Consider the following 26,222-nt stretch of genomic DNA (forward strand, 5'->3'; position numbering starts at 1 on the left):
TGTAACCCAACCCAGCCAACAGCAGCCCTTGATGGGCCTAATTTAATCCACTTCTAGTTTGCTATAGGGATGCACCCAGCATCCAACCTCACACATACCCTCCCACCCCCAAATGTCACACAAAGCCCTACACAGATGTGTATGCGTCATGTCCATCAATGGTGCCTCCCAAGTCCTGCTCCGTGTAGATTTTGGGGCCTCCTCCTGGTCTGTAGGAGCTGCTGGCTGCCTGCCATGCCTGGCCATGGGCGGTGGGATTCTCACGGTGGTTCCGTGGGGATGGAAGGCATCGGTAGCCTGGAGAAGCCTCTGGCTCTGCCCAGAGCCGTCCCGCCTGTGGCATCTCCCCAGCACCCTGTCCCTGCACCACCCACCCTACAGGTTTCTACTGCAGAAGTGGCTGACGCTGCTAGTTACATGTGTGTGGCCGAGAACCAGGCAGGCTCTGCAGAGAAACTCTTTACCCTCAGGGTCCAAGGTGAGCTGGGCCGAGCAGGCAGCCCCTGTGAGTTCCCCAACCAAGAAAGGGGCTGGCGCTGTCTGCCTGCTGTGCCTCTGGTCTGGCTCTGCCACTGACCAGCATTGTGGGCTAGCAGGGCCAGGCTGGGGGCAGAGAGGTGCAGACACGGCATCCCGTCCCAGCCCCAGGGGTTGGGATACTTCCAGTATCCTGGACTCTGGGACCTGCAGTCAGAGTTCAGGGATCCCGGCCTCCAGCCATATCCTGTGAGAGAGAGTATTTGTGGCCTCCGATTGCTACTGGGGCAACCAGATACGACTGTAAGCAATTTTGGAGTCAGTCAGGCAGTGGTTCTTCCAAGACTTTATAGCCCCACTAGTGAGCACTTACTGTGTACCCTGCATGAGGCTAAATATTTTCCCTGTGCTGACTCCTTCCAGCAGAGCTTTGAAGTTAGCTCAATTTTACATCTGCGGGATGAGATGCAGAGAGATCACACAGCTGGAGAGCCTATGCCCGAAACCTCTGCACTCTTGTGACACACTGCATGTCAGTGGCTGTGCGCTCTGCCTCCAGATATGGTGATAGCTGTGGCCTCGGGGAGGGAGGGGTGGCAGTGTTGAGGACTCAAGGTCTTGGGCACAAACCCAAAGTCTCATTTTGGCTCTGCCACTGACTATCTGTGTGGCGTTGGAGAAGTGACTCTCCCTCTCTGATCTCTGAGCTTCAGTGTTCTCATCTGTAAGATAGTTATAATAGATAGAGGCTTTTGCCCAGGGTTGTTTGAAGATGGGCCAAAGCGACGCATCCAGGAGCTCAGTAAAGTCTCTCAGTGTTTGGCTTTGTGGCTCTCTGCTTGCTGCCAGTGTGCATTCTCATGTGTCTTTCTTTATCCTGGTGGCCCTGGGGACAGTCCCACCAAGAATCACAGGTCTGGCCTCAGAGCAGGTCACCACCATCCTCAATAGCAGCGTCTCCTTCCCCTGTGACGTCCACGCTCACCCAAGCCCTGAGGTCACGTGGTACAAGGACAGCCAGCCCCTCTCCCTGGGCGAAGAGGTCTTCCTCCTGCCTGGTAGGTAAACTGAGGCTTTGGGTCCCGCTCAGAGGCTGTGTGAAGAACCAGAGTCGCTTTCCCCAAACTTAGGACAGGGCTGTGAGTCTGGGAAAGCGTTAGGATTACGGGAGTGGGCCTGGGGGCTGGGACCAGTTTACATTTCGAGGGGCTGCGCTCCCCCCACAGGCACCCATACACTGCAGCTGGCACGAGCCCAGCCCTCGGACTCCGGGACTTACATGTGTGAAGCCCTCAATGCTGCTGGCCGAGACCAGAAGCTGGTGCAGCTTAGTGTGCTGGGTACGTCCTGTTTATCCCCTTCCTGCCCTGTCCCCACTCCCTCAATCAGCCTTCAGCCCCATGTGCCTTAGGCAGCACAGCCAGGAGAGGGGCAGCTGGCACCAGCTGGGGCTGAGGCAGGAGGCCCATCCCTCTTGCAGGGCCGGTATCCAGGTGCCTGGTCTTGTATGGGGTTCTAGAGCAGACACACTTGGGTTTGAAATTCAGCTGTACCCTTACTTGCTCTGTGACCTGAGGCAAGTCACTTCCCCTCCTCTGAGGCTCGGATTTCTTGTTGTAAGGCGATGGTTGGTACGTAGATTAAATGATGGCATACGCAATGTTTAGCCCAGTGCCTGGTGCACAGTGAGCTCTGACGATGGTGAGGTTGAGGAGGGGAGCCGTGTGATGAACCCCCCAGAGTTTGGTCTAGGAAGGGGCCTTCCCCAAGTCTGATTAATCCTGGAACTCAGCCCAGAATCTGTTGCAGAGCTCATGGTCTTCAGAATACTCTTCAGAAAAGCTGACCCAGGGCCTCATTGAAAATTGCTTTCTAACCCTGGGGTTGCTTCATTTATCGGTGCATGTTCACCTTATGTGTGCCAGGCAGTGTCACGTCCTGGGGGCTTGGAGCTGGGAGTGGGGAGCTTCATTGGTATTTTCCATGCATGGAAGGAGCTGGTTTGCTAGAAGGACAGGGCTGTTTGGGGGCTCTCCATGGAGGGCTCTAACCCAGCTGGGACCTGCCTCCTGTGGAAGGGAGCCCAGGAGGGCTGCCAGGGTATCTCGCTCATCTAGGAGCCTGAGGCCCAGAAAGGGCAAAAGATTTTTCCCAGGTCACCCCGCAGGCCTTTGGCAAGGCTGACCAGGGCTCTCTTCCCCCCACTATCTAGGGTTTGTGCTCCCCTCTGGGGGCCGGGTCCTCTGCCTCTGAAGGCTGCTCCCTTGTGCTTCTCACCACACCTCACTCTGCTTGTCTCCCGCCCTCAGTTCCCCCCACCTTTCGGAAGGCTCCCGTCGGTCCCCGGGACACAGTCCTGGTCCGGGCCGGTGACACAGCCAGCCTGAGCTGTGAGACAGACTCGCTCCCTGAGCCGGCCGTGACCTGGTACAAGGACGGGCAGCCCCTGGTCCTCACACAGCGGATCCAGGCCCTGCGGGGGGCGCAGAGGCTGGAGATCCTGAGCAGCCAGGTGAGCAGCCAGGGCCGGGGGGGCAGCTTCGTGGCACAGTGTGGGGGCTGCTGCCCCCTTGGCCCATGGGACCCCAACCAAATTGGTTAGCAGCCTCTGGGGCCAGAGACATGGGAAATGCAGGACTTTGGAGAAGTGAGTTCGAGTCCTGGCTCTGCATTGACTCACAGTGACCTTGAACAGGCCCCTTCCCTGCTCCCTGCTTCTGTTTCCCCATCTGTATATATATATATATATATTTACGTACAGTAGATCCTTTCTAAATCCTTATGGATCTGCAGGTCTCTGGCAGTCTGTTCAACCCTCCCTCCCCCCGTTTGGATTAGATACTCCCGAGTGTTTCTTGGGTGAATAATTTTTGGTCCTCTGAGAATCCTTTCTAGGCCTCTTTTTCCTGACCCAATTCCACCCCCACAGTGAGGGGGTTTCCCTTCCGAGCTTGGCTGATGTGCATGCCCGGGAGAGGACAGGGGTTGGAGCCTACGCAGCCACCTCTGATTCACCCCTCTGCTCCCCCAGGCCCTTGGGAAAGACCAGAAGGTCCCATCTCCCTTTGGCTTCCTAGGCAGGACCAGCATATTTGGGAAGTCCCTGCTCTCCTCAAGCTTCTAGGGCCTGGATGCTTCCGGGCAGACCTTGGAACCCCTCTCCCCGGACCTATGCACACCCCCACTCTATGCTCTCTGTCTCAGGTGTCAGATAAAGGTTTGTACACCTGCAAAGTCAGCACCGCAGCTGGAGAAGCCATGCGAACCTTCGTCCTCACCGTCCAGGGTAAGACAGCATTTGGCGCAAGAAGCCCAGCCTTGCCGGTGTTGTCATGGCACCCTTGGGGGCACTCGGGGGCTACCAAGGATGAGAAAGACAAGAACTGCAAAGAGGTGGTATTGCCCACTGGTTAAAGACATAAAACCTAGAATTTAAAGGACCAAGATCCAAGTGTCTGCTACTGCCTTCTTTGTGGGGCCTGGTGTGTCACTTTGCCCCTCTGAGCCTCATATTCTCTTCAGTTAAAGGGAGCTAAAAACAGTCCCTGCCTGCTGTCACCTAGGAAGTGCTCGATCAGGTGGGACTGCCATTCGAGCAGTCTCTGTAAAGTGCTAGACACAGGGTGAGGGAGTCCCCAGAGATCAGACACTCAGGAGGCCAGGGGCCGTGTCACCTTCATCTAGAGGATTGAGGGAGCCCAGCCCCTCAGCCCAAGGACCAAGATGGATGGCATTTGAGTAGATGTGTGATTCAGGCTGGGGGGAGCCTGTTTGAGCTGTCTAGGGAAGCAAGGGATAGAAGCCTAGCCAGACTTGCTTGGGGTCAGATGCTGTAACACTTAGGGTTCAGACTAAGTCATATAACAAAGAGATCCTAAAAATGTAGTGGACTAAATGAGTTTACCTTCCTCATCTAAAAGCCCAGAGGTAAATGAGGCAACCTAGGAATCCAGGTTCTTTCCATCTTCCCCCATCCTCTAGGGTGTGTTCTGTGTCTATGTGGTTGAAGCTGGGACACGTTGCAGCCTGTCCCAGCCCCAAGAAAGCAGAAAAGAGCACCAGTCGGGGGCAAGCATTTTATTTTTAATCAAGCGATGCAGAAGTTGTAATCCATTCCTTCTGCTCACATTCTTTTGGCAAGAATGTGGTCAGCTGTCACAGCAGGCTGCAAGGAAGACTGGGAAGTGTCCTCTACGTGAGCAACCATGTAGCTCAGCTAAAACTCTGCTATGGGAGAAGGGAAAAACAGGCTGGGGGGTGAGGCTGGGACCAGCTGTTTGCCACAGATAGCAAAGCCAGTAGCCTCTCAGCTAGACGAGAGTGGTGGGTGGATCCACACCTGAGCCAGATGAATTGTGGAACAGGATGGATAGGAGGTTTGCTGTCTAAAGGTCTTCTCCTGATGGCTACCTTGATAAATGGTGGGAGGTGGGGAATGGCTGGTCTCAGAGGGCAAAGGCGTTTTCTCTTGAGCCCAGCTGGCTCTTCCACTGGCTGTGGTTGGGTGGGGTGTTGAGCCAGAGAGAGTGTAGGGATTGATTAGTGATGTCTGCCCTGGCATAGGATGAGGACTGCAGGTACATGAGCCATGTGCTCAGCATCCTTGGTCTAAATGGAAGCTTCTTGGGTGCTGCTTTGTAATTGTTTCTTAACAGCCAGCTGTTGTCTCCATCAAAGGCAAAGCAAAAATTGTGAACTCTTAACTATGAGAAAGGGCTTCTCAGGCATCCCCTATCCACCTGAAGGGAAGGAAATGGTGTGGGGAGAAGGGGAAGATTTCCAGGATTCTAGAAATCTTGCTTCTTTCCTGCAGTGCCTCCAAAGTTTGAGAACCCCAAGAGAGAGACAGTGAGCCAGGTGGCTGGGAGCCCCCTGGTCCTGAACTGTGATGTGACTGGAGTCCCTCCACCCATGGTCTCTTGGCTAAAGGACAGAATGCCCGTTGGTAAGTACATCACATCCTTCTTATCTCTTTAACACTAAATATTCCTTTATTTAATAAAATGACAGTGTATGCAGAAGAAAAGTTGTTGGTGTTGAGTGTTCTTACCTGGCAAAATAAAAGACTAGTGGTGCAGTGTTGGTCCCACCCTCCCTACTTTGTTTTTAGTTCTTTGTCATTATTGGCCCTTGAAATCCAAACATCCACCCAGGAGCGGATCCTGTGGTGGCCTGAGGCTCCCCCAAGTCTGTGCCCTCGGTCAGTACCCCCAGGGGACAGAATCCATGATCTACATTGTGCAGGGCAGCACGGAGGGCCGTGGGGAAACACTGGCTTCACTGGCCCCCCAAACTGCTCCTCCTCCAGTGACTCAACTCTGTCCAGGTCCCACCACTGGTCACCCCTATCCAGGGCCCCTCACCCCTGTCCTCGCCACTCAGGGTGGGTCCTCCAAGCCACGCTCCGCACGGTCCTGAGGAGGTCTTTTCCAGTGCAGCTCTGAGTGGGTCATTTGCCTGTTGAAAATCCTTTCGTGTCTCGTAGCACCCTCAGAATAAAGTTGGGGCTCCTCAGCACAGCCCAGGAGGCCCCGTGTGGCCGGGGAGCAGGCTAGCCCTCCCTACCTGAGCCCCAGCGCCAGCCAGCCCCTGATGCTCCCAGTTCCAGGCATACTCTTGTATAACAGCCTCATGCGAGATAGAATTCACGTCCTGTACAATCCAAAGTGTATTTAGTCTATTCACAATTGTGCAACCATCACCACAATCAAACTCAGAACTTATTATTGCCCTAAAGCGAAACCCTGTGGTCACTCCACACTTCCTCTCGACACCCCCAGCCCTTAGAATCCACAAATCTAAGTTCTCTAACTGTAGATTTACCTATTTTGGACATGACATGTAAATGGAATCAGACAAGATGTGACCTTTGCTTCTTTTTGGCTTCTTTCACCTAGCAGAATGTTCTCCAAGTTTATCCATGTTGTAGCAGGAATCAGTACTTCATTCGCATTCGTGACTAAATGATATTCCATTGTAGGGGTATACCACGTTTTGTTTATCCAGTTGTCAGTTGACATTTGGATTAGCGTTGGGAGTATTTCCACTTTGGGGCGGTTGTGAATAATACTGCTGTGAACATTCGTGCGCAACTTTTTGTGTGGATGTATGTTTTCATTTCTCTTGGGCGTATACCTAGGTGTGGATTGCTGGGTGTCCAGTGTTCTCTTGCCTCCAGACCCTTGCACATGCTGTTCCCTGCCTGGAATACCCATCCTAGACTCCCCTGACCACCTCCATTTTCACTTGGCTAACTCCTTCTCACTTTCCAGTCTCAGCTGAGACTCACCTCCTCCAGAAGCCCTCCCTGATTGTCCCCATGCCCTGATACCCTGGATTAGGGAATTCACAGGGGCTTGTCCCCCTGGGTTGTGATTCTTTCACTGTCTGTCTTTTCTGATTCATTCTGAGCTTTTTTAGGGCATTCATCTTTGATTTCCAAGCTCAAGTTTGGACACCTAGTAGGTACTCCATCAGTATGTATTGGAAAGCTGGCTGGATAAATGAGGATGTAGAGGAGGGGAGATCAGATAGAGAAGGCTTTAGGAGAAAGGCGGGGCTGGAGAGGATAAAGGGGGCTGAGGGTGGGACGCAGCCTGTGCCAGGCCCAAGGGGAGGCCTGACCGTGACCGAGGCTAGATCAGTGGGTGGCCGGCCACCTTCACTAGTAGGCTTAACAGAGGGGGCGGGGCAGGGGCCGGGGTGAAACTGGGGGTGGCCGGGCCTGAGAGTCGACAGAAAGAGCAGCAATTCTTTAGGTCCTTGGACACTAAAGGAAAGGGGTCCCCTTTGGAAGAAATGTCCCCAGTGGCGGGAAATAGGACAGGACTGGGAGGAGGACTAGAGCAACCAAAGGCAGCAGAGGTTGTGCTGGATGTGGGAAGAAGGTCCTGGCCCCCATAGGCCTCAGTTTCCCTGAGAGCACAAGAGGGGGTGGGTGATTCGGGGCTTCCCGGGAGTCTTTCCCACTTTGAGGGGATGGGGGATGGAAGCCCTTTCAGGAAGGCACGTGACTTCATGTGGTGGCACCCCGGTCGCCGGGTCCTGTGCGGGTGAATCCTGGCATGCCCGTCTGTCCGCAGAGAGCAATGTGGCGCAGGGCGTGGTCTCCCGCGGGGGCCGCCTCCAGCTGAGTCGCCTGCAGCCGGCCCAGGAAGGCACCTACACGTGTGTGGCCAAGAATGCCGAGGCCGAGGCCCGCAAGGACTTCGTGGTGACCGTGCTGGGTACGTCGGCACCCTGAGCCCCCTCCTGGGCCCTGCCCCCATGCCAGCCCCTGCCCCTGCCCCGGGCCTCACCCGCAGTCCCTGCCGCAGTGGCCCCCCGGATCCGGAGCGCAGGCACCGCACAGGAGCACAGCGTCCTGGAAGGGCAGGAGGTGCGACTGGACTGCGAGGCCGACGGGCAGCCGCCGCCAGACGTGGCCTGGCTGAAGGACGGTGGCCCGCTGAGCCAGAGCCTGGGCCCCCACCTCCGGTAAGGCCGAGCCCGGGCCCCACCCCAGGCGGCAGGGCCGGTAGCGGCTCACACACCTGCCCTCGCTCTCACTCCCTGCGGCAGGTTCTACCTGGACGGCAGCTCCCTGGTGCTGAAGGGCCTGAGGGCCTCGGACTCAGGTGCCTACACCTGCGTGGCACACAACCCTGCAGGGGAGGACGCCAGGCTGCACACCGTGAACGTGCTGGGTGAGGGAGCCGAGGGGGCAGCCCTATCCACCTGGACTCCAGAGCCTGGCCGGGCTGGTGTGGGGGCCACATTAGGGGGCTAGGTTGCCGGAGACCTGGGTTCAAGTCTCAGTTCTACCATGCTGTGTAACACAGGCTACTGGTGCAGCCTCTCTGGGCCTCATCCCTCATCCATAAACTAGACAATGAGTTGGAGGACTACCTGCCCTCCCCCCAGTGGGCCTCATCCCTCACACGGGGTGGAAGTGGCACTAAGAAGCCCCAGATATGAGGGGTGCTTGTGGCAGGAGTCCAGGAACGTCCCTGGGAGGAGCCACCTCTCCACCAAGCATCTCACTGTCCCTTTTGTCTTCTCTCTGCCCACCCCCAGTTCCTCCCTCCATTGAGCAGGGAGCAGATGGAATGCGGACCCTGGTGAGCTCTCCTGGGGAGCTGGTGACCATGGCATGCCCCATCAGGGGCTCTCCGCCCATCCATGTGAGCTGGCTCAAGGACGGCCTGCCCCTCCCACTGTCCCAGCGCACTCACCTGCACAGCTCTGGGCGCACCCTCAGGTAGGGGAGCGGCTCCCCACCACAGCTGGCCAGCAGATAGCAGGCCTCAGACACACTCTTCAGGCAGACATCTGAGTGGTTTTTAGAATAAAAATAACATAAACTTATAGAGCTGTGTGATATGGGGACAGTGAGGGAACCACACTTCCAAAGGGAACTCGTTGGGGCCCTGGAGATGAAAGGGGCCTCTGCCCTCAGGCACTCTCACAGAGTGACGGGGAGGCGGACACAGAGCTAGGTAATGACAGGTGATTGCACCCAGCTCAGCCTGGCCTGAGGTGGAGGAAATCCGGAAAGGCTTCCTGGAAGAAGATGCCTTAGCAAGACTTCATGTGCTCAACCTAATTGTTCCAGGCACAATTCCAGGCACAGGGACTAGGACAGTGAGCGGGGTGAAGTTCCTGCCCCCTGTAGCCGTAGGGGGCTGGAAAATAGATGTAAAAATGAAAGGTCAGGAGTGATGCATTCCTCTGAAGAAGATTAAAGCAGGGCAAAGAGGGGTGGCAGGTGGCAGTGGACAATGCTATTTGAGGGTGGTCAGGTATAGGCTCCCAGACAAGGGGACATTTGAGCAAAAATCTGCGGATGGTGAGAGGGAGGGTCAGGCAGATTCCATGGGGGCAGGGCGTGCAGCCAGAAGAAGCAGCGAGTCCAAGGGCCCAGAGGTGGGGGTAGGAGTGGGGGAGGGGAGGTGATAGAGGACCTCTGGAGCCCTTGGAAAGATTTTTGGACTTTTATTAAGGAAAACTGTGGGAGGATTTCAGCAAAGGAGTGTCATACTATTCTAGCTTAGGCTTGTTTTTCTTAATTTGAAAAATTGTAGGTTTACGTAAAAATCATGCATAAAATACAGAGCTTCCGTATACCACCCTGTTATTAACAACTTGCACTGGTGTGGTACATTTGTTGCAATTCATAAAGGAACATTTTTGTAATTTTACTATTAACCATAATCCATCATTTTGGCTTGTTTTTAAAGAATTCTCTGGTTGTTATATGGCACCAAATGTGGGAGCAATGGCAGCAAAAGTGGGGAAGGCAGTTCGGGGGTGGTGGTTGCAACACTCCAGGTGTGCTCCAGGTATGCTCCAGGTGTGCTCCAGGTATGCTCCAGGTGTGCTCTAGGTGGCCTGGACCAGGGCAAGTAGAGCTGCCAGGATGTGTGAGGATAGGAGAGAAAGAGAAAAGTCAAGGATACACCAACATTTTTCTCCTGGGTAACAGGAAGGTTGGAGCCCTGATTTTCGGAGCTGGGACCCGTGGGAGGGGGGCGCAGGTTGAGGGGAGAGGTCCTGGAGTTCTCTTTGGGCATGTTGATTTGAGAGGCTCTCAGACATCCAGGGACAATGCAGGCAGTTTACTCGTCCACTCTGGAGTTCAGGAAGATAGACGTTTGGGGTCTGCCATCAAGTAGGGGGAAGCCAGGATGGGCTGAAACCTTCCAGGGCAAGTGTGGTCTACACCCCCCACCCCACCCTGCCAGTGTCAGGATGGGGCTGTGGGCGAGGAGGTCCAAGGAAGGGGGCTGAGAGGAAGCAGCCAGGGAAGTTGTAGAGATCGGGAGAGGTGCCGTTTTGGAGGCCATAGCAGCCAGCGTTTCAGGGAGGGAGAGCCCGGGAGCTGGCCACTGGCTTTGGCAATGCAATGGTTACTGGGAACCCTGACAAGAACATTTTAGGAGTAGTTGGGGCTAAAGGCTGATTGGAGGGTGTTCAAGAGAAAACAGAATGGTGGAAAGTGGAAACGGTGAGTGGAGATGACACTTGTGGGGACGTGAAGGCAAAGAAGGATGGGGTAGGCGGTCTGTCCTCCTGGGGGACTGGGGGAGCTTCCAGAACTTGGGAAGCAGAAAGTCTGGCTGTGGAGCAAGACGGGTCAGCCACGGCAGCAGGGGCCGGGCCCAGGGGAGGGGAGAGGGAGTCTGGGGCTTTATCTTGGGAACACCAGGATACAGGAAAAGGGCCTAAGCAGATGGGGCTTTGGGTGAGAAGGACCAGGGAGTATCCTGAGCCTGCCTCTCTCTCTCTTTCAATCTCTCTCTCTCTCTCTCTCTCTCTCTCTCTCTCTCTCTCTCTCTCTCTCTCCCTCATGGTGTTCAGGATTTCCCAGGTGCAGTTGGCAGATGCGGGCATCTTCACCTGCGTGGCCGCGAGCCCTGCTGGCGTGGCCGACAGGAACTTCACCTTACAGGTGCACGGTACGGAGCGGGGGTTGGGGGGTGGGGGCGGTGAGGGTAAGCAGGTCCTTTGGCCTTGGCAGGTAAGAATCAAGACTGTCGCCCCCTCTACCTATCTGGGCAGAGGTCTTAGCCCCTGGGGGAGGTCAAGTCAGGGCAAACGTAGTGACTCAGTCTTCGATGCACTTGGTCATCTGGACACTATGATGTGCCAGGACTTGCCAGACACCAGGATGCAGTCGTGAGTAGAGGTGACCCTGCCACCCAGAGGCCAGTGAGGGGAAACCTCTGTAAAAAGCTGTTTCATTAGGGTGCAAGGGTAGTTGAGTGGTAGAATTCTTGCCTGCCATGTGGGAGACCTGGGTTTGAGTCCCAGCCCATGCACTTCCCAAACAGACAAACAAATGAAAAAACCAAACCAAACAAAAATTCAACAAATGGTGTTTCAGTAAGGGGATACTCACATGGAAAAAGAATGAAATGTGACCTTCACCATACAGCATACAAAGAAAAAAAGACTGTTACATTTCCAGGTGAGGGTTCAGGGAAGGCTTCCTGGAAGAGGTGAGGTCTAAGCCGAGCACTGAAGATAAGAAGGAATTGTCCAGGAGAAGGGTATTCTGGTCCACAACCTGTGCAAAGGTCCAGAGGGGCCACCTGGTGTGGAATAAAATGACTCCTGCCCACCTCTTTGCCCTCCACAGCGCCCCCTGTCCTGTATCCAGTGGAGTTCCAGAATGAGGTGGCGGTGATCCGTGGCTCCGCAGTGGCCCTTCCCTGTGAGGCCCGGGGCAGCCCTCTGCCCCTCGTGTTGTGGATGAAGGACGGGGAGCCCTTGTCCCAGAGCCTTGAGCAGGAGGCCAGCCTGCGGCTGGAGAGAGTGGAGCCAGGCGACGCGGGGACCTACTCGTGCGTGGCCGTGAGCGAGGCTGGGGAAGCAAGGAGGCATTTCCAGCTGATAGTGATGGGTGGGTCGAGTGCGCTCGGCGCCAGCTTCTCTGGGCCAGGGAGGAGAAGGTGGGTGAGGTGGGGAAGGCTGGGAGGGAGGCGAGCCCCGGAGGCTGGGAGCTGCTGCCTGCAAGGGGGCCTTAGGGAATGGGCCTGCAGGGTGTGGGTGTGTGTGCATGCGTGCGCGTGTGTGCACAAGTGTATGTGCGTGTGTGTGTGTGGCCAGGATGTTTGATTCTCTAGGATGTTTGAATCTGCCCCTCAGTCTTGTCCACCAGACCTTGATGGCAAAAGCAAGAACAAGAGCCATGGATATATGGGGGCAGAGCCCTAAGCCTCAAGCACAAAATTTGCCAGTGTTGCATTATATTGGAAAAATTTGTGTAAATTGTGCCTTCCCTGCCATACCGGTCCTTGTTCATTTTAAAGCACCAAGTAATTGTTACTCCCCATCAAGCGTCATGCTGCTCCAGGAAGATGGGCCCACGGTTTCTGATGTTTCAGCCTCTCCCCTGCACCTCCTCACTGCCTGTTTGCAGCTCTGCCTGCTGTCAGCTCCTGGTTGGGGGCCTGGCGGCAGCAGGGAGATGAGGCCAGCCCCCAGCGCTCCAGGCATGGCCCAACCACTGACCCAGGGGGATTGTCTTGCAGATCCGCCCTACATCGCGGGCTCAGGCCAGCCTGCAGAGCTGTCGCTGATTGCAGGTGCCCCCTTGGAGCTCCTCTGTGATGCCCAGGGCACGCCCCCACCCAACATCACCTGGCATAAAGACGGACAGGCCCTGAGCAGGCCGGAGAACAGCAGCAGGGCCGGGAGGGTGCTCCGGGTCGAGGGTGTTCAGGTGCTGGTCCCTGCACCCTGTGGGGTGGGGCTGGGGGAAGGGAAAAGGCGGGATCGCAGCTTCCCCAGACCTGTATGCAGTTGGCAAGGTTTGACCAAGCTCCTCCTTTGTGCCAAGCCCTCTGCAGTGCATGAGGGTGTGAAGATACCCCATAGGCCCTGCCCTCGGGAGCTCCCAGCCAGGTCAGAGCCACGGCTGGCACAGAAACCAGATAACTCCTTCTTTGGGGAGTTCCTGGGGCAGAGGAAGGCTGGTGCAATCAGGGGAACTTCTTGGAAGAAACAGTCCTTGTGCTAGCCTTGAAGCAAGGCTGAGAGGGAAGAAACATTCCAGAGAGGGGAGTGGGTTGGTTGGGGAGGCAGTAAATGGCAGAGTCAGCAGCTGTATGTAGGAAAAAATGAGATCTGGAGGTGGCCAGGCTGGGGCCAGAGGTAGGTGCTCACTCCACTCCATCCTCAGGTGGGTGATGCTGGGCTGTACACCTGCCTGGCCAAGAGCCCTGCTGGCAAAGTTGAGAAGAGCTTCCGGGTCAGGGTTCAAGGTAGGGGGTGCCAGGGTAGAGGCAGAGGTGGGAAGGGGTGGGGCCTGCAGGAGCTGGCCCATCTCTCATGTCCTCTCTGTTCCCTCCCAGCCCCCCCAAACATTGTTGGGCCCCTAGGCCCCCGCTCCGTGGTTGGCCTGGCCCCTGGGCAGCTGGTCCTGGAGTGCTCAGTGGAAGCAGAGCCAAGGCTTGAGATTGAGTGGCACCGAGACGGCGTCCTGCTGCAGGTGGGTGCCACGCTGGGGATCCAGGGGCCCTGCCCTCCCTCCCTCTCAGCCCCAGGGCCTGATGGGCTGGATCCCACATGCAGGTGCCCACTTTGCACGCCTGCTCTCTGATCCGTACCCTCACTACCTCCAGTATTATCGTCATCCCATTTTGTGGATGGGACACTGAGGCAAAGCTGAGATTTGCACCCAAGGCTACTTCCCATTATACCTTCCAGCTACACTTAGTGGCTGGGTAACCTTGGATCTCTGCACTCGTCCCTCCAATGGGGTCATTTGCTGCTGTGGACTGAAGGACTGCAGGTCCTGTGGCGGGGGCTCCAGCCCCTGATCAGAGCATGAGTCCACTCTGCAACATCTCAGACAGACAGAGGTCCAGGGACAGGGCACTCCCTCCCTCCTAGTGCAGCCCATGTCTTCAGAGGGTCCTTGGACAGGCACTGAGTCAGGGGCTGCAGGACAGCTCAGAATGGAGTGGAGGCCACTGCTTGGCCTCACCTGGTCTTTGATCCCCACTGTCCATCAATGATGGAGGGGCAGGCTGGGGTGTGGCCCAGCACTGATGAGGGTCTCTCTGCCCCTGTGCGGGTCTACAGGCAGATGCCCACACACAGTTCCCTGAGCAGGGCAGGTTCCTCCAGCTGCAGGCCCTGAGCACAGCTGACGGCGGCAACTACAGCTGCACGGCCCGCAGTGCAGCAGGCAGCACCAGCATGGCCTTCCGCGTGGCGATCCACAGTGAGTGCGCGCACCTGCCCGCCCCCCCCCCCCCTTAGAGCCTCAGGCTCCCAGCACCTGCTCTCTCTGTGCTCCTACTCCAGCAGCGCCCACCATCCAGCCAGGGCCACCCGCGGTGAATGCTTCAGTGAACCACACAGTCCTGCTGCCCTGCCAGGCCGACGGTGTCCCCCAGCCCCGCGTCAGCTGGCAGAAGGATGGGGTCCCCCTGGATCCTGGGAGCTCCAGGTGGGAGCTGGAAGGGGCAGGGAATAGGGAAGGGTTTCAGCGACCACCCTGCAGGTTGTCAACAGAAACCCACCTGGGCAGGCTGGAGCAGGAAAGAGAATTTATATGGGGAGTGTGGTGCCTCTCAGAGCAGGACACACAGGCGCACCCATTAAGGGTGTCGAGAGCCTAGGTGCTCTCTGCTTGTGTGTGTGCTTCGGCTCCATACCTCTCTCCCAGAACAGTTTCCTCTCTGTGTGCACAGGGCACAGATGGTCCCCCACAGTCCCTTCATTTACAGTTCCTCAAGTTCTCCACGAATCCTAATTTCCAATTCCCAGGGTGGAGAATTCCATTGGCCCAGCCTGAAATCCCCCATCCAATCAACTGTGGCTGGGGACGGGATTACTCAGGACAGGACTGGCTGTGGTCATGGTCCTTGGGAAGTGGAAGTTCTCACACCTAAGGGCCATTCTCCCAAAGGGCGGGAATGCCTCTCTCTGCTTACTGTCTGGGAGAGGCCGGGCCTAGGTGTGGGCATGGAAAGCCTTTAGTGGCCCCTCTCTTGCCCCTGCTGAGGCTGAGTTGGGGTGTGGGGAGCTGCCCCCTGGCTGTGATCCCCTGACCTTGGCCTCTTGGATGGACAGGGGAGGGTCCTGCTGGAAGCACCACCAGGGGTCCGGCCCCTAGCAGTGCCCAGCTGGGCCTGCCAGTCTCCATTGCAACCCCTCCCTCCATCCCAGGTTGGAGGTGCTGCCCGAGGGTTCCCTGCGGATCCAGCCAGTCCTGGCCCAGGACACCGGCCACTACCTTTGCCTGGCGTCCAGCTCCGCTGGCTCCGATCGGCAAGGCCGTGACCTCCGGGTCTTTGGTAGGTAGACGAGGAAGTTCCCTGCTCTTGGCATCCAGTCCCCATTTTGGGCTGGGTCCTGCCTGGTTCCTCAGGCCACCGCAGAGGTCGAGAGCAGTGGTCTCCCAGATGGGGAAGTTTAATATTTCCTCCTTTCTCCCCAGTTCCCCAGGCGGACTTGCAAAGTATTTTGCAAATACTTTTTTATTCTCTGCCCAAATTACTCTGGGATGTATCGGTTACCACACTAACCTATACAAACCAACTAGATCCTATTCCCCATGCAAGATTCCATGTAATTATGGTGCTCGAATAAACTGACCATACAAGTAAAAAATAAATAAATAAAAAGAGCCGTAGCCTCCAAATAGTTTTTGTCTTAAGTCCATTACCAAAAAGTTTTGGGGCAGTGTGATGGTGGCTCAATGGCAGAGTTCTCACCTGCCATGCCAGAGACCCGAGTTCAATTCCCAGTGCCTGCCCATGCAAAAAAAAAGTTTTGCATATGCGTACTGAAAGTTTGCATGCCTATTTGTGTGTGTGTGTGTGAAAAATAACATATATGCAAAAAAGCAATAAATTTTTTTAAGTAAAGGTTTTTACTTCTAGTTGTTCTAAGATACTGACTGGCAACTAAAAGAAATATCTCTATAATGATTCAGCAATCACACTCATTTCTTAAACTCTACTGTCTCTGTATAACTCCACCATCACCTTTAATCTTTCTCCCATTCTTTGGGGGTATTTGGGCTATGCCCATTCTAACTTTTTCATGTTGGAAGGGGCTGTCGATAATATGGGGTAGGGGGACGGAACTAGGTGATATTCTGGAGAGGCTGGTCCCTCTGCATTTCAAGACTTAGCTAGTCCAAGGACTCATCTGGAGGTTGTAGGTTTCTGGAAAGTTCCCCTAGTGCATGGAACCTTTGTAGAATCTTACATAATGCCCTAGGTGTTCTTCAGTATTAGCAGGAATGGTTTTGGTTGAGGTTTGGCAGGTTATAGTGGGAGCGATGTCAAATGAAGCTTGCATGGAGTGACCTCCAGCGTAGCCTCTCAACTCTATCTGAACTCTCTCAGCCACTGATACCTTATTTGTTCCACTTCTTTTCCCACTTTTGATCAAGATGGCATTGTTGATCCCATGGTGCCAGGGCCAGGCTCATCGCTGGGAGTCATCTCTCACTGCATGCCTGTTTTTAATGCATATAATTACATATGCTTACTACTGTTCTATTATATTAAGAGTGTGAGAAAGCATGCAGAAAAAAGGAAACTTTGAAAGAATCAGATTAAAAATCTCTGTCCTTAGAGGCTCTACTCTTCTCTTCCCTTCCGAGGGATGCCTTCTTTGAGGCTGCCGTGGTGGGGCCTGGCCTCGGGCGGGGTTGGTGCCATCTGGGCCCTGGTGGTCTTGTTCAAGGAGAGGTGGTTTGGGGCACGTCAGCCTCGGAGATGAGGAAGGTGCCCAAATGCCCCAGCTTTGGGAACATGTGGGAAGCCTTTCCTTGGGAAATCTCTCCTGCCCCCTCTCCTCTCACTTCCCTGGGATGGGCTGAGGATGGTGGCATTGTCACCTGCCTCTGGGCATAGCCTCAGAGAGCCCCTGGCTCCCCCCTCCTGTGCCCTGTCTCCTGATGACTGCCCTCTCCCCAGAACCTCCAGCCATCGCCCCCAGCCCCTCCAACCTGACCGTGACCGCCCACACCCGGGTCTCACTGCCTTGTGAAGCCAGTGGCTCCCCCAGGCCCCTCGTGGCCTGGTGGAAGGACGGACAGAAGCTGGACTTCCGCCTGCAGCAAGGCACCTACCGGTAATCCGCCTGTCCTTCCCACAACTCCAGGAGACGCACGGGGTGGGGGTGGCGTGGGCAAGGCTGCATGCACTTCACCGGGAAGGAGATGGGTCGGTTGGAAATTGGGACAGGGACATGCGCGAGGTCTCACCAAAACCAGGACCAGAACTTGTGTCTCCAACCTTGGCGCCGGGGTGGGGCCTTTACATTCAGGCAGATGCGGCTAACAGGCACTGGGGTGGGGGCATTCGGGACATACAAGCAAGCAGAACACTGTGTGACCTTCACAACAATTAAAGTCATTGTTTGTTTAAAAGACAGTATGTGGAGGCCTGAGTTGGTGCTGGGTGAGCCTGGACCCGTGACTTCACCTGGAGCCTCTGTCTCCCCATTTCTCTAATTTAGATGCTCATTAAATGATCATTGGTGCATTACAGGAGTTAATTCACCAACTATTTCTTGTCTTAGGAGCTGGATCCCAAGGAGCTTTACACCCAGGGAAGGTGTTCAGTACACTTGAGCTGTTCTGATTAGGGATTTGAATGTAGTTATTATTGTACAAGGTTTAGAGAAACACAGGGATGAAAATAAAAATTATCTGCAAATCCAGCCAGAATGAGCCATTATTGACCTTTGGGGTTAGGAATTTCTAGAATCAGGGTGAAGGGTCAGAGGCAGGGGTGGGAGTGAGGGTGTGGTTGTGAGATCGCATATCCAGATGGCCTGGTAGAGAGGCTAAGGCTGAGTCATCTCAAGTCAGCCCGGACAGTTATTTAGCAGCCAACTGTCTGTCTGTCTGTCTGTTCCAGGCTCCTGCCTTCCAACGCCCTGCTCCTTACAGACCCCAGCCCTCAGGATTCAGCCCAATTCGAGTGTGTGGTGAACAATGAGGTGGGCGAGGTCCGCAGACTCTACTGGGTGACTGTTCACGGTGAGTGGGGAGCGGGGGCAGCGCCTTCCCTCTCGTGTTCTCTTTACTTGCAGGAAACTGCACTGCTTTCCTCGGCGTGCCTGAATTTCACAACTCACCTCCTCCAGGAGGCCCTCTCGGACTCCACCTCACCCACACTGACATAATGCCAGCTTCAACCCAGGAGCTTGCAAGAGAGGCTGCTCCCCAATCCAGAACTCTCTACACCCAGAATCTCACCTTGTCATCACCCCGGTTAAACTCCCTCCCTCTATGACACTGCCTTCAGGATCAAATCCACAGTTTCACCTTGACCTATAAGGCCCTACATGGTCAGGCCCCAACCTGGGCCCCTTCCCTTGGGATCCAGCCATGCTGCTCACCTTGGGTCCTTCACACATGCTGTTCCCTCTGCCAGGAACACTCTTCCCTTCACCCAGGTGGTACCTGCTCTTCCTTTAGATCTCAGGTTAAATGCTACTTTCCTTGCTGGTCTTCTTTGACCTCCATTCCAAGCTGGATTGCTCCCACAAAGAACCCCTCTGCTGTGACACACTCACTGTCTATGAAGTGGCCTAGCCAGTGTCTCCACAGAAAGCTATTTATGACTCTCCTTCACAGGTAGCAAAAATGTTTGCTGAGTGAGCAAATGTGAGTCACATTTGCCTTGCGTCTCCCTCCCTGGCCCTTCACTGCTAAAGGTCCACCTGCTGTCTTAGCCCATGTGGCTGGTGTGCCCCAGGACACCTCAGCAGGGTCACGGGCCTTCCCTTGCCTTTCAGTGCCTCCCACCATAGCCGATGACCAGGCAGACGTCACTGTGACCAAGATGGCGCCCGTGGTCCTCACATGCCACAGCACTGGCGAGCCGGCTCCAGTCGTGTCCTGGAGCAAGGCAGGCACCCAGCTGGGGATGCGGGGGAGTGGCTATCGTGTCTCACCTTCGGGTAAGTAAGGGTGAGCTACATAGAGTTGCCATAGGGAGACTAGGAGAGCTGGGGGAGAAGGTGAAAGGAGTCACTTGCAGCCATATCTTACGATAAGATAGAAAGTTCTGCCCTGGCCCTGCCATTCACTTGCTGTGTGACCTGGGGAAACCCCCTTGCCCTCTCTGGGCCTCAGCATCTCTCTCCATGCACTAGAGTTTTGAGATCCACTAGTGGTTCCCTGATGTTAGTTGGCAAATTTGTGCTGTTTCATATCAGAATGAGAAAAATTGTAACTACAGATTTTTCATTAACCTAGTTTTATCAGTTGAAGGATTATTCTCTGTTCTGAAATTATGTTCTCTGTAATTTTTTTGATGTGGAAAGTTCCTTTCTTTTATTAAACTAGGGTGATGGTAAATGGTAATTTTTTTTAATGTCCTTGATGGTCAAATAAAAAGTTGGTAACTTTATGGGGATTCCCAAACTAAACGTATTCCTTAAAGTTTGGGAACCATTGGCTAGATCTGTGGTTTTCAGACTTCTCTGAAGGAGTGGATTCCTTCCTTCCCTGAGGGAGTAGATTCCTTCCTTCCAACAAGCAGCCACGGGGAAACCCAATGTGAACAAGCAATGGTTCCAGTTACAGAAATCATTCCCCTAGCCTACCCCAGCAAGCCTGCAGGGGTCCATGGAGCTCAGTTTAGAAACTGCTTCACTTAACTGCTGTGGTGCTATCCTTCAATCCAGGAAGGTTAAAATGCTGTTTGTTGAGCACCCAAGGCTAAGGGGAGGGCAAGAGGTGGCGATGATCCTAGGAGGCTTCCTGGAGGAGGCAAATTTTGAGCAGAGCATGGTAAGGACAGCAGGGTGGGGACTTTTGGAAATATGGATGGGCCAGGGATTCCAGGCAGGGCGGTGGCAGATCCTGGAACATCACAGCCAGAAAGGTCTAGAGACCATCTTGTCTGATTTCCCAGTACATGTGGGGAAACTGAGGCCCAGAATGTGAAATGGAACTTGCCTTCAGTCATGTTCCAGGCAGAGAGCAGAGACAGGCCTAGAACCCAAGTTCACGCACCGCTCTGATTTCCTGTGTTTTTACAAATTGGGCAAGGAAGACAGGTTGAGTGGCCTGGAACAGAGACACCAGGGTAGGGGTAAGAGCCTGGCCAGCACCGTCACTGACGACATGTACTCCAGGCCTCCTCATCCCATCCCTGCCCCATTCCCACCCACAGGCGCCCTGGAGATTGGGCAGGCCCTCCCCATCCACACTGGCCGCTACACCTGCACCGCCCGCAACTCTGCTGGTGTGGCCCACAAGCACGTGATCCTCACCGTGCAAGGTAAGGGTCCCCGGATCAGATAGCCTGTGGCCCTTAGGGCAGGGGAGTGGATGGCGAACTAGAGGAAGAAAGAGCTGGGGGCTCGGGGTGGAGGTGAGGGTCCCAGGTCCCAGATGCCTGCACTTGTCTCTGATCAGACTCCCCAGTGGGATTCCTTGGGAGAAAAGAATCAACTCACCTGAGTCTTCCTTGTTGAGGTTTCCAGAAACCCTTAGAATCATCTCTCTCTAATGCTCAGAGCCCACCTGGTTAAAGGCATCTGCAGGGACCTCTGCACCCCTGTTCTTTTGCAGCCTCCCCCGTGGTGAAGCCGCTGCCCAGCATAGTTCAGGTGCTGGCATTTGAGGAGGTGGTGCTGCCTTGTGAGGCCTCAGGCATCCCCCGGCCAACTATCACCTGGCAGAAGGAAGGGCTCAGCATCCCTGCAGGTGGGTCTCCCCGGCAGCCAGTGTGGAAAGGGAAAAGAATGGGATGGGTCTGGGGATCATCCCTCCAGCTCTAAGACTCTGCAGACCTGTCTAGAAGCTTCCAGAAAGCCCCTGCCCTGCCCAGATGCATGCTGCACCATGCCCCTCCCACTCCACCCCCCACCCCCCACCCCCATTCCCATCTTCATCCTCCTGCCCTCTTCCCTTCTGCTTTCACCTCCTAGAGCCTGTGATCCTGTCTGAGCAGGGTAGCTGATTGGGAGGCTGGGAGGGGCAGCCCTGCTCACTCACCCTTTGACCACAGCTGTCACTTCTGTTGCCTGGTCAGACAACTGCCCAAGCCTGCCCTCCTTTGGGTCCCCATGCCCCAGCCACCAGCCCCTTATTTTCTCCTACAACACCCAGGAGCAAGTACCCAGGTCCTACCCAGTGGACAGCTGCGGATTTCCCACGCCAGTGAAAAGGATGCCGGGAACTATTTTTGCATTGCCCATAACAGTGCAGGCAGCGCCATGGGGAAAACGCGGCTGATGGTGCAAGGTGGGACCGCAGGAGAGGCTGAGGTGGTCCCTGAGAGCTTCTCTCTTCACTGGAGCGGGATTAGGGCTGCCTGGCTCTGGGGCTGAGCAGGGCATGACCCAGCACCCATGGACCCCAGCACTGCTTTCGGGTCTAGGAGGAACTAAGGGATAAACAACTTCTTTTCTCTTGCCCCAGGGTCTGGCTTCTGACAATAAACTCCCATCCCCAGTGTGTTTCCTCTGGGCCATCCTGGGACCCAAGTCTGGCTGTCCCTCATCAATTCTAGTCGTCCAATAACAATAGATATGCCTGTCTCTTTTATGACTCAAAATGCACCATTAGAACTGTTTCCTTAATTTGACCAATCACCTCTAAAGACAGGAGACATCATTGGCCCCAAATTTGCAAAACACATACTCTGAGCATACTCAATATGGACCAGTCCATGCTGTGATCTGAGTGCCCTGATTTGGTGAGGCACCTCCGGTGGTTTCCCTGCAGGCTGGTCATGTGTGGCCGGGGTTGGACTCCGCTGCCACCCCTAGCCTTAGACTGTGCACTCAGAGAGGCCCCTGGCTCCACGCCTCCTCCCCGAGCCTCCATGACAAATGGTTCTTTTTCCCTGCAGCGGTCACCAGCCAGCAGCCCCCACTCCACCTCAACCTAGCCCCTCCCAGAGAGCAAAATACATAGGCTTTGCGACGCCTGAGCTGCTTTTGGTCCTTGAGGCTGCCCCAGGGGACTGTGCCCAAGTGGCCTGACTCAGGGGCCTCTCTCCTGAAGCTTTTAGCCATGGTGCGCTTGTGTATATGTGTGCATGCAAGCACAGTGGATATGTGTGCATGCAGGCATGTGCACAGTGGGGTCACCCTGTCACAGCTTCACTGTGACTTGAGAGAGTCCCAGAATTGTCCAGATCCCAGGCGATGGATGGCCTTTGACCAGAGGAGTGGGTGGGAGCAGCAGATGGGGCTGGAGGAAGGGGCTGAGGGTCCATGCCAAGGGCACTGGGGCAAAGCAGCTTGCCCCTCCCCTCCCGCCTGGAGTCCAGTCCTGAATGGACCTTCCTCTCCCCGCAGTCCCACCTGTGATTGAGACCAGCTCCCCTGATCTGTCCACCCCCGAAGGCTCCCACGCCCTCTTGCCCTGCACAGCCAGGGGCAGCCCAAACCCTGACATCACCTGGGAGAAAGATGGGCAGCCTGTATCTGGAGCTGAGGGGAAGTTTACTGTCCAGGCTTCTGGGGAGCTACTGGTGAAGAACTCGGAGGTGAGGACCCCTGTCCCAGGTGCAGGTGAGGAGCAGTCGTGACTGCGGGATCAGCGACACCTGCTGAGCACCCCCTGTTCCTCGCGCTGAGCGCTGAGCTCCGTGCAGTCTTTTAATCCCAGGGACCTTGGGAAATAGGTATTAGCACCCTATGCACCAATGAGGAAATCGAAGCTCCAGGGTACCTAGTTTTCCTAAGGCATGCCATTGCTAAGAGGCAGAACCAAGATTTGAACCCAGGCCTCCCGGTAGGTTCCTGGGGCGGTGGGGGGGGTGTGTGTGTGAGGGAGCCCAGGTTCAGGGGGTGGGGGAGTGGATGGCATCTTTATGTCCCCAAAGTACACCTGCTTGTTCTCAAGCCATGTTTGCAGCAATGATGATGTTGGGTGCCCTCCGGGGTCCAGGGACGGTGCTGAGTTGAGGTGTGGGTGGGACCCCTAGCTCCCTCTCCCCGTCAGCACTCATTGGTTTCTGTAATTACAAAAATGAGCAGTTCCCCAGATGGGTGGGTGGCTGCTCAGGGGAAAGGCTCACCTAGAGGTGGTTCAGGGAGCTCGATGGGACAGTGGTGAGTGCCCCGGCCCTGTTCAAAGGCACCATGTAACTTCTCCTTTTCTGAGCATCGACTGGGCCCTCTACAAAAAGACACCCAAAGTAAGACCCACCTCAGAGGTGATGCTGGCATGGAATGAGCTGATGCAGGTCAAGTTCTGCACACAGGCCTAGGCACATAGTAGGTGTTCAGTAAATGGCAACTGTCACACTCATGCTGTCAGGGCTTGGACTATGAAGGCACAGAGTGGTGTGAAGGCTGCAGGGAGGTGCAACGGTAAAGCTGAGCCCGTGGCTAGCTGTGTGACTTTGGGTGAATCACTTCACCTCTCTGGGCTGAATTCTTCTCTGAGAGGTCTCCGAGGGGCATTCCAACCTGTGCCAGGGTCCAGTTCCCAGGCTGACCCCTCCCTCCGCCCCCAGAGCCAGGATGCCGGCACCTACACCTGCACCGCCGAGAATGCGGTGGGTCGCGCCCGTCGCCGCGTGCACCTCACCATCCTGGCCCTGCCCGTGTTCACCACCCTGCCCGGGGACCGCAGCCTGCGCCCAGGGGAGAGGCTGTGGCTTCGCTGTGCTGCCCGGGGCAGCCCTACCCCCCGCATTGGCTGGACCGTCAATGACTGGCCGGTCACAGGTCTGGGACTGCTGGGGGCTGGTAGGATGGGGACCCCGATCCTGGGGGTAGGGCCAGTGGGGAGACCTGACCTGGTAAAGAGGAAGAGGGTATCTGTGGGCCCTCTGGGTTCCAGGTCTACAAATTTGGCCTTGTGGTGGGGGGAGGGCAAACCCATGCATGGCCACTTTGTCCCAGCCACACATCAGGGCACGCAAGAAGCCACTTTTGAAGAATCCACCCCCGAGTCCTCACAGCTGGGAGTCCTGCGGTTCCCCTGTGAGGGCAAAGCCCTTTCCCCGGGGTGGGGGGAAGGTGGGGCTTCCTGTGTTTAGGAAGACACAGCACCTGCAGGGTACATAGTAGCTGCTCAATAAATGTCTCCTGAATTGATGAATCACTGAAGCCCCTCCACTGTGAAATATTTTTCTTTATTAGAATACAACATTAGGAATTCCTAAATTGGTCCCTACTAAATGGGAGCCCAGGTGCTGTGGAACCTGTGTGGAAGCTTTACTGGCCCCACCGCTTCCGGGGAAGGCCTTGGGAGAGTGACCAGCCCGGCTCTGGGCCTCCCCCAGAGTCAATTTCCCATCTGTGGTAGCACTTGTTCTCATTTCCATTGGGGGGGGGATGACCTCTGACCCACAACAAAGGGAAACCTGTTTTTAAACCCACTAGTAGAATCAATCGGTATATAAATTGTGGCAGTGTCTCCTGTCAACACCATGTGGTACTAGGTTCCCTAAGACTTGCCCTCGACCACTGAGCAAATTCATGGTGGACCTGAAAACAGGTTCCTAAACCACATCCCCTCATGTGACCTGGGCCTCCCATGAAAGGGTCTGACTTGGTTAGGTGTCCACCCTGGGGGAAGGGACACCTGTTTTCTGTGTCTTTATTAAGCACCTGCTGGGTATCCAGGCCTGAGTGAAACGTTTAGGACAGGAAGTCCCTGGCTCTGGGCTCAGAGTCCCCTTGGGGCATCTCTTTTCCCCCCACAGAGGGGGTGTCAGAACAGGACGGCGGCAGCACACTGCAGCGGGTGGCGGTGACCAGAGAGGACAGCGGGACCTACGTCTGCTGGGCCGAGAACAGAGTGGGCCGCGTGCAGGCGGTCAGCTTCGTGCATGTGAAGGGTAGGCCATGTGTCCTTCCTCTCTAGGTCCTCCGTGGAACCTCCTCTACTGATTGTTTAAGAAACCAGCCTCCTTACCTGTTAACTACTGCTTTTCAGCCTTGACTACACCTCAGAATCTCCCAGGGAACTTTACAAAATACCGAGACCCAGGTTCCATCCCAGACAAATTAAATCAGAATCCCCCCGGTGGGGCCCAAGCATCAGGGCAGGCAGAATTGGGGCTCTGACTGATTGGCCTGCAACGTGACCCCCAGCTGGGCAGTGGGGGTGAGGAGGGCAGGGAGGACAGCATACCCTTGCAGAAAAATGCACCACGCTTGCAGCCTGCTGATTGTTCCTGGGAGCCCTTCTCCCCCAGGAGCAGCACGGTGATCCTTAGTGACACCGCAGCTGAGTTTGCTCAACTCCAGGATGGATGGGGCTTGGTGGAGAGCGAGACACCGCCCAAGAAGACAGCTCCAAGTTTGGGTGGATTCAGCCACAGGAACTGGGAAGGATGAAAACCCGCACAGGGCATCCATGAGGGTTTTGGGATTCACGTGAAAGGAGGATCATGGGACTCTTAGCGTTGCTGGGTGCAGTTGAGGTGTCCTAATGATCATATAGTTCTTGTTTTACAAAGTATGTATCAGAGAGCAAGTGAGTATATGACACACGGAACACTGTGCTCCTTCTTGTGCCTGTTCAGGCATTGCTAATCGATCAGAGCACTACTCCCCCTCAGCTTTGACACCCTCCAGGTCCAGTGTTCCTGGCAGCCCCTGCTAGTCTCTCCCAAGCCATGGAAGCTGTTTGCCATCCTTGGTGCATTGACTATGCACAGCCATACTGCTGGCAAAGCCTCTGGAGGGCCCTGGGAACAGGGGCTGAGCAGGCCTTTGGGGATGAGTTTACGGGTGGGTGAACCTTAAGAGAACCTTCTTCCAAACTCCTCCTTTGATGTCACCCTATACAGAGGCTCCCATTCTGCAAGGGGAGGCCTTCTCCTACCTAGTGAAGCCCGTGGGGAGCAGTGTCCAGCTGGACTGTGTGGTTCATGGGGATCCACTGCCTGACATTCGCTGGATCAAAGATGGCCTTCCACTGTGGGGCAGCCATCTTCGGCAACTGCTGCAGAATGGCTCGCTGACCATCCACAGGACTGAGGTAAGGTCGGGTCTGGGGCCTTGGGGTAGGACCACCTGGGACAACCCTTGGCTTTTCCTGACGGATTGTACCGGAAGTTTCTTCAAGTTGGCACAGCACTCTACAGTCTACAAAGCACTCTCCTGTCCATCACACAGCATCCTCCCACCACTAACTAGTGTGACCTCTAGCCAATGACTTAACTGTTCTGTGCCTCAGTTATTTCACCCATTCACTGGGGGAATATTGTTTCTACCTCGGGTTTATGATGAGAAAATCGGTGAGATGCCCCATACCAGATATTTAAGTTTGATTGGCCCATGGATAGTGGCCAATAAATATT

At 55.3% G+C, this 26,222-nt stretch overlaps 1 protein-coding gene across 1 annotated transcript in view; it reads left to right on the plus strand.

Moving 5' to 3' along the window:
• Positions 1 to 26,222, plus strand: part of HMCN2 (hemicentin 2) — a 149,043-nt gene that overhangs the window by 105,998 nt on the left and 16,823 nt on the right. The window contains exons 57-84 of the mRNA XM_077128152.1: positions 382 to 478; positions 1,374 to 1,535; positions 1,704 to 1,817; positions 2,787 to 2,989; positions 3,682 to 3,763; positions 5,291 to 5,422; positions 7,560 to 7,703; positions 7,794 to 7,953; positions 8,038 to 8,162; positions 8,533 to 8,716; positions 10,816 to 10,913; positions 11,597 to 11,860; positions 12,492 to 12,682; positions 13,142 to 13,223; positions 13,314 to 13,450; positions 14,047 to 14,188; positions 14,272 to 14,416; positions 15,139 to 15,266; positions 16,902 to 17,058; positions 17,850 to 17,971; positions 18,733 to 18,897; positions 20,118 to 20,225; positions 20,519 to 20,653; positions 21,059 to 21,193; positions 22,255 to 22,445; positions 23,421 to 23,634; positions 24,618 to 24,752; positions 25,710 to 25,900. Of these exons, the coding sequence (XP_076984267.1) occupies positions 382 to 478; positions 1,374 to 1,535; positions 1,704 to 1,817; positions 2,787 to 2,989; positions 3,682 to 3,763; positions 5,291 to 5,422; positions 7,560 to 7,703; positions 7,794 to 7,953; positions 8,038 to 8,162; positions 8,533 to 8,716; positions 10,816 to 10,913; positions 11,597 to 11,860; positions 12,492 to 12,682; positions 13,142 to 13,223; positions 13,314 to 13,450; positions 14,047 to 14,188; positions 14,272 to 14,416; positions 15,139 to 15,266; positions 16,902 to 17,058; positions 17,850 to 17,971; positions 18,733 to 18,897; positions 20,118 to 20,225; positions 20,519 to 20,653; positions 21,059 to 21,193; positions 22,255 to 22,445; positions 23,421 to 23,634; positions 24,618 to 24,752; positions 25,710 to 25,900 (4,143 nt within the window). The remainder of the gene's footprint in view (positions 1 to 381; positions 479 to 1,373; positions 1,536 to 1,703; positions 1,818 to 2,786; positions 2,990 to 3,681; positions 3,764 to 5,290; positions 5,423 to 7,559; positions 7,704 to 7,793; positions 7,954 to 8,037; positions 8,163 to 8,532; positions 8,717 to 10,815; positions 10,914 to 11,596; positions 11,861 to 12,491; positions 12,683 to 13,141; positions 13,224 to 13,313; positions 13,451 to 14,046; positions 14,189 to 14,271; positions 14,417 to 15,138; positions 15,267 to 16,901; positions 17,059 to 17,849; positions 17,972 to 18,732; positions 18,898 to 20,117; positions 20,226 to 20,518; positions 20,654 to 21,058; positions 21,194 to 22,254; positions 22,446 to 23,420; positions 23,635 to 24,617; positions 24,753 to 25,709; positions 25,901 to 26,222) is intronic.

The sequence above is a fragment of the Tamandua tetradactyla genome, chromosome 2 (genome assembly GCF_023851605.1).
Source record: "Tamandua tetradactyla isolate mTamTet1 chromosome 2, mTamTet1.pri, whole genome shotgun sequence".
NCBI classification, from domain to species: domain Eukaryota; kingdom Metazoa; phylum Chordata; class Mammalia; order Pilosa; family Myrmecophagidae; genus Tamandua; species Tamandua tetradactyla.